The sequence below is a fragment of the Idiotropiscis lumnitzeri genome, chromosome 1 (genome assembly GCF_059441095.1).
Source record: "Idiotropiscis lumnitzeri isolate Australia: NSW breed Sydney's pygmy pipehorse chromosome 1, RoL_Ilum_1.0, whole genome shotgun sequence".
Classification (NCBI taxonomy): Eukaryota; Metazoa; Chordata; class Actinopteri; order Syngnathiformes; family Syngnathidae; genus Idiotropiscis; species Idiotropiscis lumnitzeri.
The window spans coordinates 312,425-331,196 of NC_142391.1; the positions used below are offsets into that span (position 1 = coordinate 312,425).

General features: G+C 48.9%; 1 protein-coding gene across 2 annotated transcripts in view; it reads left to right on the forward strand.

Annotated features, from left to right (window-relative positions):
- npas3 (neuronal PAS domain protein 3) overlaps window positions 1–18,772 on the forward strand; it is a 74,862-nt gene that overhangs the window by 33,439 nt on the left and 22,651 nt on the right. For both annotated transcript variants that reach the window (XM_088307828.1, XM_088307832.1), the window contains exons 4-5: window positions 5,712–5,794; window positions 15,729–15,818. In XM_088307828.1, the coding sequence (XP_088163954.1) occupies window positions 5,712–5,794; window positions 15,729–15,818 (173 nt within the window). The remainder of the gene's footprint in view (window positions 1–5,711; window positions 5,795–15,728; window positions 15,819–18,772) is intronic.

The window sequence follows — 18,772 nt, forward strand, 5'->3', positions numbered from 1 at the left end:
TAGTCGCCGTTGTTGGTGAAAGACGTTCGGGCCAATTTACGTGACGCCGACGCCGCTTTGTCTGCACCTTAAATGCGCGCTCTTCAATCCCCCCCCCCAAATCAATTTGTGCTGTTTGGGGACTAAATGCACCTTTCCCAAAATGAACGGCGTGTTGTCGTGAGCGGGAAGTCGTACGTACGCCGATGCCTCGACAAGGCGCCGTCATTCTTCATTTTTTTTTTGCCTTGAGAGTGAAAATTGGATGAACGCGAGATGTCAAAATGTGCGTTGAATTTTTTGGCGGGCTGGTTTCTTCTTTTTGGACTTTTGGCGCGCTTCGCCATCAACGCGAGACGCCAAATCTGACGCAAACCGAAGGAACGCTCGGCCGAGTGAGCGGGACGTCTTTCCGAGTCGACGGTTTGCGACGTTCCTCGGCCGAACGCCATCGAAACGTGCCGTGTCACTTTCAAGACTTGATGGTGGAAATGAACGTCAACGCAAACGTTGCCGGGGCGCACGTGTCATGTGACGCGTTCCCCCGTTTTCAAGCCTCATTTGATCCAAATCCAAATCTCAATTTGACAGCGACTTGTGATGTTGCCACAAAGAGAGCCGCTTCGGCGCCGGCGGTTTAACGTTAGCGGCGACCTTGCCAAGGACACGCGGCGTCGCCGCTAACGCCCTCGGCTAATCTGGAATTTTGCAATGTCTTTTTAGCAGCTTTTGATTGGCTGACCCGCCGTTGACTCGCCGCCAACGCAAACGTTTCTGATGCCCAAATTTGAATTGTTTTGCCGCTGCCCTGATGTTCGCTGTTCCCACGTTTGGATTTTTTTCCGCCGCTTTAACTTTAACGTTTGCGTCCGCGTGCGAATAGAGCGGTGCGAGAGCGTTGCCATGACAACTGTGACGACTCGTCGGCCGCTCGGCTTTTCGGTGTTTGATCTGAAAGCGAGCGAGCCGTCAAAAGTGCTTTGTGACGTTTGCCGTGCGCGAGGTCGTCCAAGGTCACCAACAGTCAGCAAATGATTTCCACGTTCCAAAAACATTTCCACGGCAAATAGCGGAGCTCGCTACGCCGTTTCGCTTTCTTGACATATTTTTAGACAGTTTGCCAAAATGTATCAGAAATGAAACAAAACATTTCTTGACCTAAAACGAGTTTTGCAATTCTTTCATGACATTTTTGTGTTTAAAGCAAAACAGCCCAATGATTGCTTCAGACGTGTTGCTGATGTCAGCGGCGGGTGGGCGGGCTTGTCGGACCTTTGGGGGCTCTCCTTCCCGGCATTTGCCTGCACGTCAAGGTCACCTTCAGCCGTCACCGCAAACAAGATTCAAACGCACACAATGACCCCCCCCCCCCCCCCAATCATGCTGAGTGATGTCATCACGCTTGATGGTGAGCGAAAGTGAAGCAAAACATCACTTCATCATTACACGGGGTGACCTTCGCCGCAACCTTCGACAAGCGCGCCGCCCAGCTTCAAACATTTCTCACCTGCTCACAAAAAAAAAAAGAAGAATGCTTTTCATGTCTTTGGAAAAGCCAAGCAGCAGAGTTGGAGGACACAAAGATGAATGAATCAGAGCGGATCAACTGGAGGAGGACGAAGAGGAGGGAGAGGAGGGAGGCGCGTGCGTGTGCGTGCGCGTGCGCGTCTTTGAGGCGCGGCGTGTTCATTCAACTGTGAAGTTCCGCCGACTCGCTTAGCGGCCGGCCCATTTGGTCAAAACACTCGCAAAGCTTCTCCTCCTCCTCCTCCTGCTGCCGCCAGTCGGTCGCCACGTCATCTTGCATCGTCGTCAATCTCGTTGGATGCATTTGGCATCGATATTATTCCTGAAAGGGAACACAAAGAATTGGAAAAATGTCTGATTTCCCACAAGTTTGGTGTTTTCTGGGAAGCTCAAATGTTTTCTTGACAACTCACTTTTTTCCCCACAAGAAACTCGTATGCAGCCTGTGTGTGTTTGTGCGTGCGCGCGCGCGCGTGCGCGTTTGTGGGTGCAAATAGAGTAAAAAATAAGACCTTTTCCATTTCCCCCCCAAAATGAACGCTGTACACATGCTAAGGCAAAAAAAGTGACTACACAAATAGCCAGATATCGCAAAAGGTAAAAAAAAAAACATTTTCTCCGACAAACAAAGTTGGATGTGTGGAAAGAAAATAAAGGATGTCGACGTTTGGCTGCTTGTCTTCCTTTTATTTTGAATTCGAAAAGAAACGTTCTTTTTTTGTTAAAAAGTCGAAGCAAAATCTGGTTTCAGCGTCTGTTGAGTGTAACTAATAAAGTAACGTAATTACTTTAAAATTAAGTATTGATGAAAGGAATGAAGGTCGTCTCACAATGAGAAGTTGACGACGCATTTTGCTTCCTAGCTGTTGTTTGTAACGTCACAATTGCAAAAAAATAAATAAAAAGACAACTTTAGTGCTCTGGAAAATATCACAGGAGGCAAAACTGTTTGGAGGACACATGAAAATAAAAAGAGGGCATTTCTCACTCTTGTCACGATATTGCGTCATTTACAGTCGCACGCGCGTGCGTGCACAGTTGAGTCAAGAAACGCGCCTTGCTTTTGCGGAGAAGACGAGCTTCTTAGAAGGTTCTCAAGAGTGCGTGCGTGTGCGTGTGCGTGTGTGTAAAGTTTGAACTCCCCTTTGTTCTCTGTTGACTTCAACAACACGCACACGCGCACAATGAATTTCACTCTTATCAACTCCACATCGCGAGACTGTGAGCGTGCGCGCGTGCGTGCGCAGTTTCCCATAAGGGACGTGCCTGAGCCCCGGGATGAGCATCATACATCATAGTTCTACTGTACCAGATAGCTTATCACACACACACACACACGCGCGCGCGCGCACACGCTCACTGCGAGTTATTATTGTTGGTGGTTTTTTTTGTTGTTTTTTTTTCATTTGGCCCTGTGAGATAAAACATAGATTGGATGTGATCGTCAAGCAGCTTGCCAGAAAGCATCCTGTTCGTTTATCATCTCACAAGCGCGTGCGTGCATTCGTGCGTGTAGCTATGCACATTTTCAAGCGACGTTTTTTTTAAATCATCTATTTGTAAAATGTCAAATAAAAACCTGTGGATGCAATTTTCGAGAGCGTGTCTCCTCAAAGGTGACGACGACTCACTGTTGCAACCTTTCGACACAAAAATTTGTGGCGGTTCTGGGAACATTTGAATATTTTGTTGACAAAAAAGAAAGAAGTTGTATTCGTCCCAGAAGCTAGGTTGTACTTTTCATAGGTTTAAAAATATTGTCTCGATTGCGTTGCGCAAATATTCAACTCAACAGTTCGCCAAATGTGGTACGGTAGCGCGCACGAAGAACGCTCGTCTCACACACACGGCCGACAGCGCCATATGCGTGTGTGCGTGCGCGCGCGTGAGTGTGTGAGCGCATATTCTGGTGTTCCACTGATCCCCGTGCGGGTATTCAAGACTTGCTCAGTTCACCACCGAGGCGTCATGGCCCCCACCTAATTACACCGTGTGTATCTCAGCGTGCGTGTGCGTGTGCGTGTGGTACAGTAGGCTGACTCCTAATTACTTGTCTGCGCCCTCTATTCCCCCAATGCCAATAGCTTCCCGCCTCGCTGAACCCTCACTGTGTGGGCGCGTGCGTGTGCGTGTGTGTGTCATTATTATCCGTGTGAAGAGACGTCAAAGTGTACCTAATGAAATGGCCACATTGAGCGAGTATTTTGTTGTGCGTGTCTTTTTAAATCTGTGCGTGTCGTGTGTGTTTGGGTCACACGTGCTTGTCTGTGCACGCGTGTATTTTATTGTGTGTGCCTGTGCAAATGTGGTGTGTTGAAATTACTCAATTTGATTTTGTGTGTGTGTGTGAGATGATCTTCGAAATCCTTTTTGCATTTTCCTCCATGTTGGCCTCAACCAAAATTGATCGTCATTCCCATCGTGTTGAATTTGCATTTTTCTTTCTTCCGCCAATTTTCATCCCTTTGCGTCACAGAGAGGGTGTCCCTAATCAAATGTCCTGTCGCGACCTCCATTTGACCTTTCCGACACGTTTTTAAAAGCGAGGGCAGAGTGAGACCTCTTCGTCTCGACGTGACATCGTTTCGCCCTTATTAGGCGTTAACAACAAAGCTCCGCCTCCTCCTCGGCCCGTTCGCGTCGAATTGCTTCATCATCCCAAGCGTGTCTTCGGCGTCGTCGCCTCTTTCAAGATTTTACTCCAAAATTAAAAGGTTTCCACTCGCCTTTTAATGTCGGATTGCGCAACATTTCTTTTGAAAGCAAACGCGACCGAAGCGGCCTGCGTTGTTTCGTTGCGTTTTGATGAAATTGCGGCCGTCTGAGCCAAAACGGCGTCACGAGCCTCGAGGATTATTAACGCCAACGCTGGTCAAATTTGAAAGAGGCAGAAACGCGCCTTTAAAAGTCGGCTGATTAAAATGAAATCAAATATTCAAATGCCTGCAGCGTTAATGACTTTTTAAACAGCTCAGGGGAAGGCACACGCGCGCGTTCAAGTGAGCGTGTGTGTGAGTTTACACTGCTAACGTCCTCCACTGATTGCTTGTATCACTTTCTGTGCGCGCGCGTGCGTGTGTGTGTGTGTGTGGTATTTTTCTGTGTTTTGGCACTCATATTTGAAATGATGCTAAGCTAATGCTAGCAGCCATTTAGTCAACAGCTAGCGTCATGTCGGCAGCCATGTTTGACTTTGGAATGGAACGATTAGTTGCGCACGCAAACATTTGTCTTTTTTTTTTTTTTTCTTTGCGTAACACAGACGCACGCACACGCACACACACACACGCACGCACGCACACACACACATACGCACGAATGCACACACGCACACTGAGCGCTGAGAGCGTGGCCGCGGGGCTTTTATCATTTGCCGACTTTTCCTTCTTTTATTTTGTTGTTTTGAAGTCTCGGCGGCCCTCTTAGTCCGCCTTTTCTTTTGGATGAAGGTGAAGATGATGAAGATGAAGCGTGCACAGAATCATCGCACGCGAGCGGGGCGTAACGGCAGGCGCGGCGAGCTTCTCAATGAGCTGCCTGATGACATCATTAATGGCGGCTAACGGCGGTGTAAGAAAAAAGAGGAGAGGGCGGGGCCAGGGCGGCTTGCGAGTGAGCGGGGGCTTAAATTTGCCCTAATGAGGTCTGGGGGGACCTCACAAACACCTTAGGCCATGAACACGCACACGTGCACGTGCACGCGCACGCACATCCCGTCTCACCACCTGACTGTCCGTCTGCTCCCGATGCAAATGATTGGAAAAAATGGCTGCCTTGTTCGTCTACTTCCTGTTTGGATCGAATATTGGCTATAAGACACGCGCGCACACACGCACGCACGTACGCGTCACGAGCAGCTGCTGACATCTGTTGTGTAAGCGAAACCTCGCGCAGGCGGATTGGCATGTGGCTAAAATGGAAACACAGCTGACCTCACTGGTTCCTCTTGTCCTGTGCAATGTGTGTTTGTCACGCCAGGCTGGCTCAACTTGTGTGCGCATCTGTGTGTGTGCGTGGGTGTGGGCGTGTGTGTGTGTGTGTGTGCGCGGCTTTGCTTGTTTCAGTGTGTCCAAGTCTCACCAGTCTTCTTCTGTCCGGTCCTGTGCTTTCTCTCTCCTCGTGTGTACGTGCATGTGCACGTGTGTGCATGTGTGTATGTGCATGCATGCGTGGGTGTGTGGGGGTATGTGTGTGTGTGTGTGTAGCTATCGGCAGCCAAAGGAGGAGAACCCCCAGCACGTTGGCCTCGGACATCTTTGAACCGCACCTGGGCAGCCACATCCTTCAGGTAGGACGTACCCAAAATGTCACATTGTCATTGTCGTCATCATCGTTATCGTCATCGTTGTCGTCATCATTATCGTCATCATCGTCGTCATCTTCATCGTCATCATCGTTATCGTCATCATTATCGTCATCGTCATCATCATCATCGTCATCATCATTATCGTCATCATCGTCATCTTCATCGTTGTCATCGTCATCATCGTTGTCATTGTCGTCGTCATCGTCACCATCATCGTTGATGTCATCATCGTCATCATCATTATCGTCATCATTGTCATCTTCATCGTCATCTTCATCGTCATCAACGTCATCGTCGTCATTGTCGTCAGCGTCATCTTCATCGTCATCATCATCATCGTTATCGTCATCGTCGTCATCATCATCATCTTCATCGTCATTGTCGTCATCATCGTTATCGTCATCATCGTCATCGCCATCATCATTATCATCGTCGTGTTTGTCATCATCGTTATCATCATTGTCGTCATCGTCATCATCATCGTCATCTTCATCATTATCGTCATCGTCATCATCGTTATCGTCATCATCGTCATCATCGTCATCATCATCGTTGTTGTCGTCATCATCATTATCGTCATCATTGTAATCTTCATCGTCGTCATCGTCATCTTCATTGTCGTCATCATCATCATCGTCGTCATTGTCATCATCTTCATCGTCGTCATCGTCATCATCATCATCGTCGTCATTGTCATCATCGTTCTCGTCATCGTCATCGTCATCATCATCATCGCTATCGTCATCATCTTCACCGTCATCATCGTCATCTTCATCGTTGTCATCATCTTCATCGTCATCGTCACAATTGTCACTGTGCAATATCGAAAACAAGCTGGAAAAAGATTTTTCTTGTTTTCTTTTTTTCCGTTTTATTATTTTTGACCCGATCTTTTGCTACTTCACACTTTCTTTTTCTTTTGTTTTCTAAAATTTGGACAACTTCTAATTTTTGCTCATTGCTATTTTTTTTTTGCATTTTGCTTGACCCATCTTCCCTGCATGCTCTTTTTTGCGCAAGATTATTATTATTTTTTTCTTTTTTGAGATGACTATTCTGGTGGCACTTGTCGAAGCACTTCAAGAAGTTTGACTTCTTCAGCACCCGATCGCAATCCGACCAAAACAGAGTCACATGATCCGTCGCAAACGACACAGACGGAGGCGTCGCGGGGTTGACGAGCCCGGCGTGACGAGCAGAGGGCGCGGCCGCCTCGCTGTAATCCCGCCGATGCACTTGACATCCCATAATATATTGTTGTAATCCCCCGCGAGTTTCCGCGGCAACCCCGACGTGAAGATGTGCCGCTGATTGAAGCGCTGCTGAGATTGGAAGTGACGCCTCCGGGCGTCGCCGGTGCGTGTCTTGAACATGAGCGTGTGTGTGCCTTTCTTCTCTGCGTGTGTGCGTGTGTGTGTGCGCGCGCTCGCTCGCCAGGACAGAAAACGTCTTTAATTAGCGCAAATTGTGACGAACTTGTCGACACGTTCGACATTCAAGTCAAACATAAAACGAAGACAATTTGCTCCACTTTGTGTATTTCAAGCAATCATTTCGTGTGTTAGCTTCATGCTAATGCTAATTAGCATCTATGCTGCTTTAATGGCGGATTGACTGCAAATGTGACCTGCCCCCGTGACAAGCAAAGGTGCCGCCATCTTGTCTTGAGTACTGTTTTTTTTTTTCTGTCCAAATGGTGCACGCTTTGCCGTTGACCAAAAAGTCAACCACATGAAAGGAGTTGAAGAACTGAGCAACGTTTTGATTTCCGTTGGCTATGCGCTGGCTTTTTGGGCAAAGTCGCCCCCGCCAACATGGCCGCCACGTCGGCGTGACAGTTAGCCAGACTGCTACGGCGCGCTGGTTAATATCTGTGACGATTGAACCAACGGCAATCGACCAATCCGAAGCGATTATTTTGGGCTCCTGAACTCTTCCGTGACGACGATGGCTTTCATGAGCGTTCGAAAGAATTGTTTCTGAAAGTCTTGCTGATTTTGGCTCATGATGACGTCAAATGAGGCGGCGGGCATTCGGACGCGCATTTTTGGGACAGAGGACGGACGGGTGCCCAGGTTGCGGACGGAGGACGCAGGACGGACCGGCCAAAGCACTGTTGTTTCCGTCAACGGCGCCGAAAAGATTTTGTGAACGCCCCTCTTTCCTTCATGACGATGACGAGCTTCTTTGATGAGCAAAAGGTGAGACGGGACGAAATGGTGAGCGTGCGGTCCGTCACACGCTCCGAATGGACGACCTCCCTTCCCTTGGGTTTGGCCACGCCCACCAGCGTCACACCGACGGGCGTCGGCGTTCATTGGCGTGGGCCGGCGCACGCTCACACGCCTTCCTTCGACGGAGCGCATCCATCAATGAGCATCCATTCCGCTGTCGGTCCCAAAGTCTCTGCGATTGGCCGCAAACCTCGCCGGCCAATTTTCAACTCAAAGCTTTTGGGCGACTAAATGGACCAAAACCTTTTGGCGGCGTTTACGTCGACCAAAAGCGAGGAAAAGGATCACAAAATTTTCTTCCTCAAACGCCCAAAGCAACCGTGCGGCCAAATAAGCTCAAGCGGCCATCTCTGATTGGCGTTCTCGTACTCCCCGCATGTTGGCGTCTCTTGCAACGACGGCAATTTAGTTTTGAACGCTTCGCCGTGACGAGTTCTTGAAAATGAAACTCGGAATCGGTGGGAGTGAATCACGATAGTTTGACCGACTGAAGCCAACTTGTGACTTGTTTTTTGTATTACCTGAAAGATTTGATTGTGGTTTTGGTCATGTGAAAAGTTTTTTTCTTTCTGTCATGCTTTGAAATCGATTGGCAGAAAGATGGAACGCATTTTCGAATTGAAACGTGCGAAACCAATCGACTGGCCTAAAATGATGTCCGAGCTTTCACATTGATTTGAAAAATCTTCCGAATCGTCGGGAAACGCCGGCTCATTTTGAAGCAAACGTCCAAGAGGAGACGCCGATGCGCGCGCATGAACTTTGACCCGGTGGCTAGCATGTGAGTTAGCGTGTTAGCTAACACGATGACATCCGGCGTCCGGCCTGCGGGCTTAATCGCGCCCGCACGGCATCGCTCGGCGTCGGCGCTTAGTGACTGGCTGGCATTCATTAGCGCCGCGCTCGGGCGCGATCAATCACGCCGCCTCGCTCGCGTTCTTCAAATGTCATCCGCAAAGTTCTCACAATCAATTAGGCCAACGATTAACGAGGCCAATTTGCAGACACGGCAGCCGCCGTCCTGCGCGTGGAAAGGTTAATATATGGACGTTTACATTTACGCGTAGGTGACCATGGCGCGGTTGGCGCGGTTGGTGCTTTGACGCAAAATGCGCAGGCTCCAACGCTCACCGGCACTGCCGCTCATGATTGTCCGCAACACGCCAGTCACATGGCTGCTTGATTAGCGCTAATCAAAACTTGAAACTCACGTCTGATCTCAAAATGATTTGCACATTTTGTCTGGAAAAATATTAATTATCACGTCAGTTTTTGTTTCCCAATCACACAAACATTCAACTTGTTTTTTTTTAACTTGATGCCACTTACAATAAGCATCAATTGTTTGCACATTTCCTCAATTTTTTTTCTTATCTTTCTCATTTGTGCGTGTGTGCGAGTGTTTTTTTTTTTCATCAAATTTTCTGCTAAATCTCTTTTCAGGATTTTTTTTTCTCCTTGCCTCAGCCACTTGAGGATTTTCGCTATTCGTGTTATTATTTTCACATTTTTGTTTTTGCGCAGTGTCATGCACATTTTTAATTGTTTTTGTTTTTTTTATGGCCAATTTATCGAGTATCAATGAGCGTCTGCCTGCACTCATTTCCATTTGATCAGCGACATTTGTGATTAGAATTCAAAAACGAATACATTTGAAAAATTATGATCTATCAGTTATTTGCAGAGTTTTGTGATTAGCCATATTTTTGTTTTGTTTTTTTCCCACAACCTTTTTTTGGAAGGGGGGGGGACAAATTTTCCAATTTCTTTTCATGTCATTATAATGAGCGACAACTTTCTTAGATTTCTTATTTAGATCATGGGTCATCAAATCATCGCATCGTTTTCTAGCCTAAGGAGTTTCAGTCTTGCGTCATGGAGGCGTTTCCATGGCAACAGATTGTGTCGCTCACCTGCGCTGACGTCTGCTGGACGTTTTCATTGACAGGAAGTGATTTCACATTGTCTGCTTTTTGACACCATGGTCGATCGCTCACTCGCTCTCACGCACACGCGCGCGCGCGCACAGACACACCGCGTCACAGTGAACGCTGATTTAGTCGAATAATTATATTATAAGGTTGTGAGCAAGTGGATTAATGCTTCAACTGTCATCCAGAAGACGACGAGCGATTTGTGCGAGCCGAGCGTGAGAGCATGTCTCGTGGCGTGTGCGTGTGCGTGTGCGTGTGCATGTGTGATCGCGTATGCCCGCACATGCCTTCTCTCTTGCGCGTTCCCCGCTACAAGAAAACAAAAATCTTCCCTCCATTTTCATGCGAGCGCGTTCTTTGCTTGATTCTTTTTTTTTTTTTTCTCACTCGCTCTCTCTCCTGGACTGTTGATGTCTCTCGCCCTTCATTCATCTCGAATGGCTCTCACTCATGTTGCCCCCCCCCCCCCGCGCTCTTCTTTGCGTGCGCGCGTGTCACGGATGTTGCGGCAGCTGGCAAGGAGCTCCCCAGAGGCATTGTGGGTAGGGAGGCGAAGGTCTCATCAGCAATCTGTTGTGCGCGTGTGTGCGCGTGCCAATCCTATTTGTGTTGTCACGTGTCCCGGCCTCGAGCTCCTCGACATTCCTGCGCTGTTTGTTTGGGCGGGGCTTACCTCGTGGACACCGTTGACACCTTTGCACTTTCGGGGCTTCGTCTCGCCACCTTTCGCGCTGCGGGAGCGGCTTCGTTTTTGCCCCAAAGCGCCTCGGAAAGAAAGCGAAAACGGCGTTTTCAAGAGTCGGCTTGAAAACTCCAGCTGCTGACCGCGCGACCTCGTGACCCCTCACGCAAGGAAAACTGAGGATCCGGTTGATTTGTGAAGATTTAAAAAAAAAAAAAAAAATGCTTTCAAGCCAAAGGCAAAGTCCCAATTTGGCTCTCGGACCAATTTGCATTGACATGAGTCGCGTTCAAGCAAAGTTGAGCGTTTCTAATTGCACTTTCAAAAAAAAAGTTTCGGCGTATTTTCCAGACAACATGATCATTTCAAAGCAAAGCGAGGTTGTGTTTTCACGCCGGCAAGGCGGCTAAAATGTGTTTCGCTTGGTTGGAATCAAAGCATCATCATCACCAGGATGATGAAAGTTGATTGAAACGTGACATCACTTCCTGTTGCACCTCCACGTCACATCTTCTTCTCCGTACGGCTCGCTGGCTTTTTCCCTTTTTCTCTTCCCTCCCAACGCAGCGTCCGTTCGGCTAATCAAAAGGCATGACGGCCGTCGGGCCAAATGAAGACAAATGGAGAACGGCGCCGCTTTGGACTCGCCGACGCCCCGCTCCTCCTCCTCCTCCTCCCTCCCGCTCTCCGCCTTCCCGTGACGACTCAATTTGGACGCCGCAGCGCCGCCGCGTTACAGATTCAGATGTTATTTCGTCTTTTTTTCTTTTTTTGTTGAAGTGATTAGAAAATAAGCCTCAAAGTCCGTCATCGGGGATGATCATTAGCGTGACGTAGCGCTCACTATTGATCAGCAATCATGGCCGTTTGCGTGCACGCCGGGACCGATGAGTCATCATTGCGGCCGCTTCCTGCCGATATGTCGACGCGAGGCCAACATCGCACGGCGCATCTGTCAAATCGGTGTGGCCGTTTGACTTTTTCACGCTGACAAACAAACAACAACTCGAAGCGGGACGACGGGGCGCTCGCCCGACACACTTCCTGATGATTTGCCGCATGCTCATCTTTTTGCCACACCTGCACTTGTGTCGATTAATCTGGCCTCAAGCGTGACCATTCGCGCACACAACACTGGACGGCAAATGCGTTTGTGTGTGTGTGACACGTCATCCATCTGGAGAGCGCTCAACGCATTCCGTCCTTGAGGTTGCACCGTTGAGCTTTGAACGTGCCGCCTGGTCGCCACGGCAACACCTTTAACAAAACGTCAGGCATTGTCAGCGCCAATGCTAATGCTAATGCTAATGCCACACTTCCTCTTCTCCTCTTTAAGAAATGTATTCTTGCTTTGGGGCGGCACGATGGCCTCACAGTGTGAGACAGCGTCGGTCGTGGGTTCGATCCCGGCTCCGGCCATCCTCTGTGGCGTTCGCATGTTCTCTCCGTGCCTGCGTGGCTTTTGTCCGGGTACTCCGGTTTCCTCCCACATTCCAAAAACATGCACGGCAGGCCGATTGACGCTCGAAATTGCCCCCAGTTGCGGGCGCTGATTGTTGGTCTCTGTGTGCCCTGCGATTGGCCGGCGACCCGCTCAGGGTGTGGCCCCGCCTACTGCCCGAAGATCGCTGGGATAGGCTCCAGCACCCCTGCGACCCGCGTGAGGAGAAGCGCTCCAGAAGACGGATGGACGGATATTCTTGCTTTGCTGTCTCATAGAAACATTAGCGCGCCGCCCCCGTGCCCTCTTGCCTTTGCCCCTCCCTCAGCCATCTTTGTATTATTGACACGTTGACCTTTTCTGACTCCCCTGCGCTTTCACCTCACTCACCCCCCTCCTTTCTCACCCCTCCCATCCTGCCTGCCCCCAAACCCCCCACCGGCACCGCCACCCACCGATCGATGACTTCATCTTGATCGTTCCGTCGCCAATCAGCAGCGAGTTGACCTTTTCCACTTGGCAATGATGGCGCCAAAGTTGCCCTTTGCCGTGCGAATGTCAGCCAGACGGCCGAACGGCGCGGCGGATGGACAGGAAGTGCCTCGGCGAGACAGGAAGCGCATCATCCGGATCCCAACCGAACAGTCGAAAGATGGAAGTCGGTACGTGAGAGTTGAGCCCGATTCCAAAGGTTTCAAAATGACGTCTCAAGGCGCCTTTTTGTTTCCGACGCTTGTTCCTCGGCGGACTCCAAATTCTTCTTCTTTTTTGGCTCATCTTCTCCCTAAATTGCTTTTAATCACGCCTCCTGTTGGCGTCGTCCTCGCTTGATTTCTTTTCTTTTTGGGGCTTTTTTGAGACACGGCAGCCTTTTTGTTGTTCTGCGCACACACACTTTTTCCATTTGTCACCACGAGCCAATTCGACAGTAACATTTAAACGGGCTGTTCTGAATGGTTAAAAGATGTCCTCATCTTCATGGTGTGTGTGCGCCCGCGATCGATGCAGTAATCTCCAGAAGGTTGAAAGAAGCGAGCGAGTGAGAGAAGCATTCGGCAGCTCTCGCTAATCAATTGCATTTCTTTCTTTTACTGTCTGAATGTCCTCATTTCGTGCATGCGCGTGCATGTGTGTGTGTGTGTGTGTGTGTGTGCCATGTGAAGGTGGCGCTGTTGAGACATCACTCCAATGGCATTTTTTTTTTTTAGGATTATTATTATCGCTGAATTGAAATGCTGCTGAGCTTTTGCAACAAATCAAGCCAATAAGATTGGCGAAGGAGGTCAAGATGTGATCGCGTTTTCCCCGACGAATGCAGCACTTCATCTGTTAATCCGTCAATTGCAATCTGCACTGTTTTGAAATGGGCTGACAGTGGTGATGCTAATCTGTACTAAATTTGGGCCGACAATGTTTGACACCAGCAAACTACTTGTGACTCGACGGCCTCGTCGGTAGAGAAATTGCATTGAGTCAGATTTTGTCGGAGAGAAGTACACACTCCTACATCGAGAGATGTGTGTGCAAAAGTGCAAGTTGCTTTGTTATTGTCTGCAGAAGTTTTTCAACATTTTCATTCTGCTTAACAGGACAAAGCAATTTATTGCGACACACACACACGCACGCTCACACACTATTAACTCAACACAAGCGGTCCACACGCAACAAATAAAATAAATAAATCTCGAATCAAAATTGCAATTACCTGCGGAATTTGTGAAGGGTAAACAAATCACACACACGCGCGGCGTTAGCGTGCTGAAATGAATACAGTTAGATCCAAAGCAATTTCCTTTTATTTATCTTAGCAGCCGTGCATAAATAAAGGCAAGGGCATCCAGGCAATTAGCATAATTACGAGGAGGCGGTCAGAGCCTCCGTGATTTCACACACGCGTGTCGCCACGGGGCTTGTGTGGAGCCAGACAATGGAATGTTTGTTGTTTTCTTCACTTGTGTGTGCGCGCCCATCTCCTGTGCACACGCACACACCTCCAGCCCCAGTGCGCGTGCGTGTTATTAATATGCAAATAGGCGGCAGAAACAAGCGGCGGGCCTTCCAAACAATATCCCGTCTGACAGGCGAGGTCAGCTGATTGGGACTCGGACGCTTTTTCTCTCTCTCTCGCACCCGATTGGTTTGCCGGCTGCTGAATATTCATCGGGCCTGCCGCAAAGTTCTTGTGGTTCCCGAAAGAAAGGCTCTGCATGCTGCGGCGCTTGTGGACACGCTTTCGACTCACGCATGAGCGCTTCGGTCGTGTTTCAGGGGAGCGAGAGCATTTCATCGTTGTGTGAGAGTTTCATTTGCCGTTGAGAAAAAGCACATTTGGGTAATATGTGAAATTGTTTTGATCGTGTGTGCGGAAGCCTTTTTTTACTGCGAATGGAAGATGTGTGAGAGCGTATCAGTTGTCGCTGTGCGCAAAACAAAAGTCAGGTTTCAGCAAGTCTCGAGTTGTGTGAGTGAAAGAAAAGCTCTCGTGGGGATTTTCTTGACTACAATTTTGAGCAAACCATCAAGTGGCAGCAAACAACTCTTGCAAATTAAAACTCTAAAAATATGTCAATAAATAAATCCGTCCATCCATTTTCTGGAGCGCTTCTCTTCACGCGGGTCGCTGGGGGTGCTGGAGCCTATCCCAGCGATCTTCGGGCAGGAGGCGGGGTCACACCCTGAGCGGGTCGCCGGCCAATCGCAGGGCACACAGAGACCAACAATCAGCGCCCGCACCTGGGGGCAATTTCGAGCGTCAATCGGCCTGCCGTGCATCTTTTTGGATTGTGGGAGGAAACCGGAGTACCCGGACAAAAGCCACGCAGGCACGGGGAGAACATGCGAACGCCACACGGGATGGAATCGAACCCACGACCGCTACTTCTCTCGCCGTGAGGCCACCGTGCCGCCTGTCAATAAATAAATAATCAATAATCATTGTTAGTCGTGGTTGTTGCTAGTACGCTCCTGAAAATCGTGCATGATGCGAAAGTTGGAATACATTTCGATCGCGCTCAGTAGCCGTCGTAGCGTTTAAATGGTCATCGTGGTCATTCTTCTTCTTCTTATTTTGATGCTCACGATTGAAGAATAATAACGACGGTCCTCGGCCTATCCTGTTGAATGCGACGTTTTGTATCCGTGAAATCTTCCGAGGATGATGATTGTTGTTAGTCTTGACTATTCGCCACTCACACAAAGTCACACACGGAGACGCACGCTGCGTGCGAGTGCGACTTCTTGTAATGAAGCTGCTTGACCGTGTGTGTGTGTGTGTGTGATGTGTTGCACCCGTGGAGTGTCACAGCACGATCTTCGCTTCAATCCGCCGTTCGACACACACGACTGCACGTGTGCGTGTGTGTTGCGCATTTCTGCACAAAGCGTGTTGGTAGGTTTTTTTTTTTCCCCATGAATCGAGGAATCCATTTGGCTCCCCACCCAAAAAAAGGATCGATTTTTTGTGTCTGTTAGTATTTGTTGACTGACGCGTTTGCACCTCGTTTAGCAAAATGCTAACATTGACGCCTCGTAGCGCGTCACACGTATTGATCGTCACGAGCGCTGACGATGTTGATTGACTGCTGACGATGTCGTGTTTTGTGTTTTGTGTTTTTTTCTTTTCCAGTCTCTGGATGCTTTCGTATTTGCACTAAACAAGGAAGGTCGCTTCCTGTACATCTCGGAGACCGTCTCCATCTACTTGGGACTCTCGCAGGTCAGTCGGCGCCATCGCCATCCAGCGCTTTGCTCGGCGTTGTGTGTGCGTGCGTGTGCAAAGACGCGCTTTGACGTTGCAAAAAAAAAATACAAAAATTGACTTTTTGGACAATTTCTTCATCATTTTGAATCTCTGTCCTGGTTTTCAATAAAAGTAGACATTTTATTTACATTCGACACCCCCCCCCCCTCCCCCGCTGGGCCCCCCCAACTGTAAAACTATCAAATGAACAAGTTCTGTTTGAACACAAGCGGTGAAAAGACCACAAAAGAGGCAAAACATGCAACAATACTCACGAGCATAAATATATTCTGCGCCATTTTGTCCTCTGTCAATGTTGTACTGCCCCCTGGTGGCCAAGGGATATATATATATATGTGTGTGTGTGCATACAGCTCTAGCTCAATTAATATTCTGTTCATATTTTTTGATCTAAATCTTCCCCTACTCTGCTTTTCTATTTTCTTTCTTTTTTTCGGGGGGGAATGTGCAATCAGGGCCCGTTTAATTGTCTCATTTGGTCAACAAAGACAAATGTCATCAAATGAGCTTCATTTACAATCTCATCAAGGGTGCGGCGAACACACTCCCTTCTTTTGTGTGCGCGTGTGTCAGTTGTCAGCTCGCTAACGAGCCGCGCGTCCCCATCGGTTCACTCTCCACTGACTCGCTTTAATGGAAGCTCCAAGGTCAGCGCTTTGACCTTGACCGAGCTAATAAGTCATTAGTGACGAGCTGAGCGTGCGCACGCGTCAAGTCGATATCGGTGCCAACTGCGGCTTGAGAAAATGTTTTTTCTCATCTTTTGCCAACAATGCGAATGAATGATTTGTTTTTTGTTCTCATGCAAACGCAGGCTGTCGTGTGGTGCGCCCCCATGTGTCAGACATGCGTATTGCAATCGCACTCTTCAAAGTCACGCGCTTGAAAATGGCTCAGGATCCTCACCCAGCCTCGTCGATCGGGTCGCCGGTGGTGACGTGCGATGCGAGGGCGGGGTTATGCAAACGAGTGCAACTGTGACATCACCGCTGCTGACATTTGACACGACGTCACCATTTGAGTACAGAAAGGTGAAAAATCTGAAATAAAAAAAAAAATCACAGTGAAGCATCATTGCTTGAAAATGACTATGGATCTTCACCCGGCCCATCTGAGATCTGAGGAAGCCAACGTGGTTGTGGGATTGCGCAAGTTTGTCACCTGGTGACATCACAAATGGTGAGACCGAAAAGTGAAGAGTTGATTCGAAATTTTGAACTGAAACATTTTTGGGTTGAAGCCAAGCCGAGTCATTGGCGGGGGAAATTCGGTGCGCAGGTGACATGATGCCAATTAGCCTGATTGGTCAAATTTCAGACGGCGACACATTCCAAAAAGACGCTAATAAATCAAAATTTGGCCCCAACAAAAAATCACATTTTTGAAACCTAAAGAATCGCAAGCTTGAACCGTGATGGGCGGCCATTTTTTACCATTTGTTAACGAGCTCATTTCGTTTCGTCGAATCGATCGGTTTGACGTCTCGTCGAGTCATCAAAAGCTTCTTTTTTTTCCCCGCTTTTGGGAATCGCTCAAGTGAACGGCGCTCTTGCTTGGCCGCCGCCGCCACGGAACGATTGGCAACAAACAAGATGGAGGACGGGACGCGTGTGCGTGATTCAAGACCACACGTGAACATGGCAAAGACGCGCTAAGCGTCACGTCGGCGATAAAAACCAAAGAACAAGATAACGTTTGCTTGCTTGGGGGACCCGTGTGACAATTAATCAAATTTTTGATAGACGTCATCCATCAATGCTGGAGCTGGGAAGGAGAAAGTGGGCGAAGCGGGTCCATCGCGTCGGTGCGGTTGACGAGCCTTTCCTCTTTAATTGACTGAACTGATTGTCCGCCGCCATATTCGAGGGCGACGCGTGACGCATGCGCACCAACTTTGATGTGGATCCACTGCGAAAGGCTTCGAGTCACAATTTTGGGGCAGAAAGCCGATGATTTCCACGAATGAATTTTTTGCCAAATGTCACTTTTGAACCTTTTGAAGGCGGTTGTGTCGCAAGGTGGTGGAATTTTCAGTGTGACGACTTTCAAGTCATCTTTCTTTTCATCGCACCCTCCTCCTCCTCTTGGCGGCCATTTACACGAGGTGGCACGAGGGCAAGGCGAGCGGAAGGTCACGTTAATTGAGGTGAACCTTTGCGCACGTCGGCTGGCGCCATTCATATTTTATGACCCCGGAGCTGGCGTGTCATGACAATCAAATCCGATCTTTCACAACTCCAACTCGTTGAGCGTGCGTGCGTGCGTGCGTGCGTGCGCGTGTTCCTTCGGAGTGTGAACGTAAACGTGCGTTCAGAAAATGCATTATGTGTGTGCGTTTTCCATTCCATGCGTGCGGGCTGCAGACCAGGGGTCAAAGTTCACCGTGAATTTGGTTCCTTTGGCGTTCTCGCCGAGCACGCGCACGCCGTCCGCGTGACGGACCCGCTCGACATTCATGCATCACAAGGCGGAGAGATGGCGGGGCGTCGGGTCAGGGTTCTGACCTGCTCCGCCGCTTCGAGACGGCGGCGGCGTTCTCTTCCATTTCGCGCACCCGCCGGGTGAGGCGAGCGCGCGACCTTGACAAGGACGTCGCGCATTTCAATTCAGCTTTTCAAAAAGCTTTTTTTATTTATTTTTTTTTTTGTTTCACTCGGAAAGTTGCAAATGTTTGAGGTTTGACCTCGGCAAAGTGTGCTATTCTCACACTTTGGAAGAAACTTTATAAATATATAAATATATGCATGCGCGTATGTAGCGTGTTTGACTGGAGAGAGTTTTCCGTTGCGACCGGTATACATCGGCTGTGTGAAAAATCCTGAATGTCTTGAAAGCCGTCCGCAACATCATCAAAAGTGTGGCAGATGGGAAGCGGATGAGAATTCCAACCTGCAATTTTTGGGGCGCGT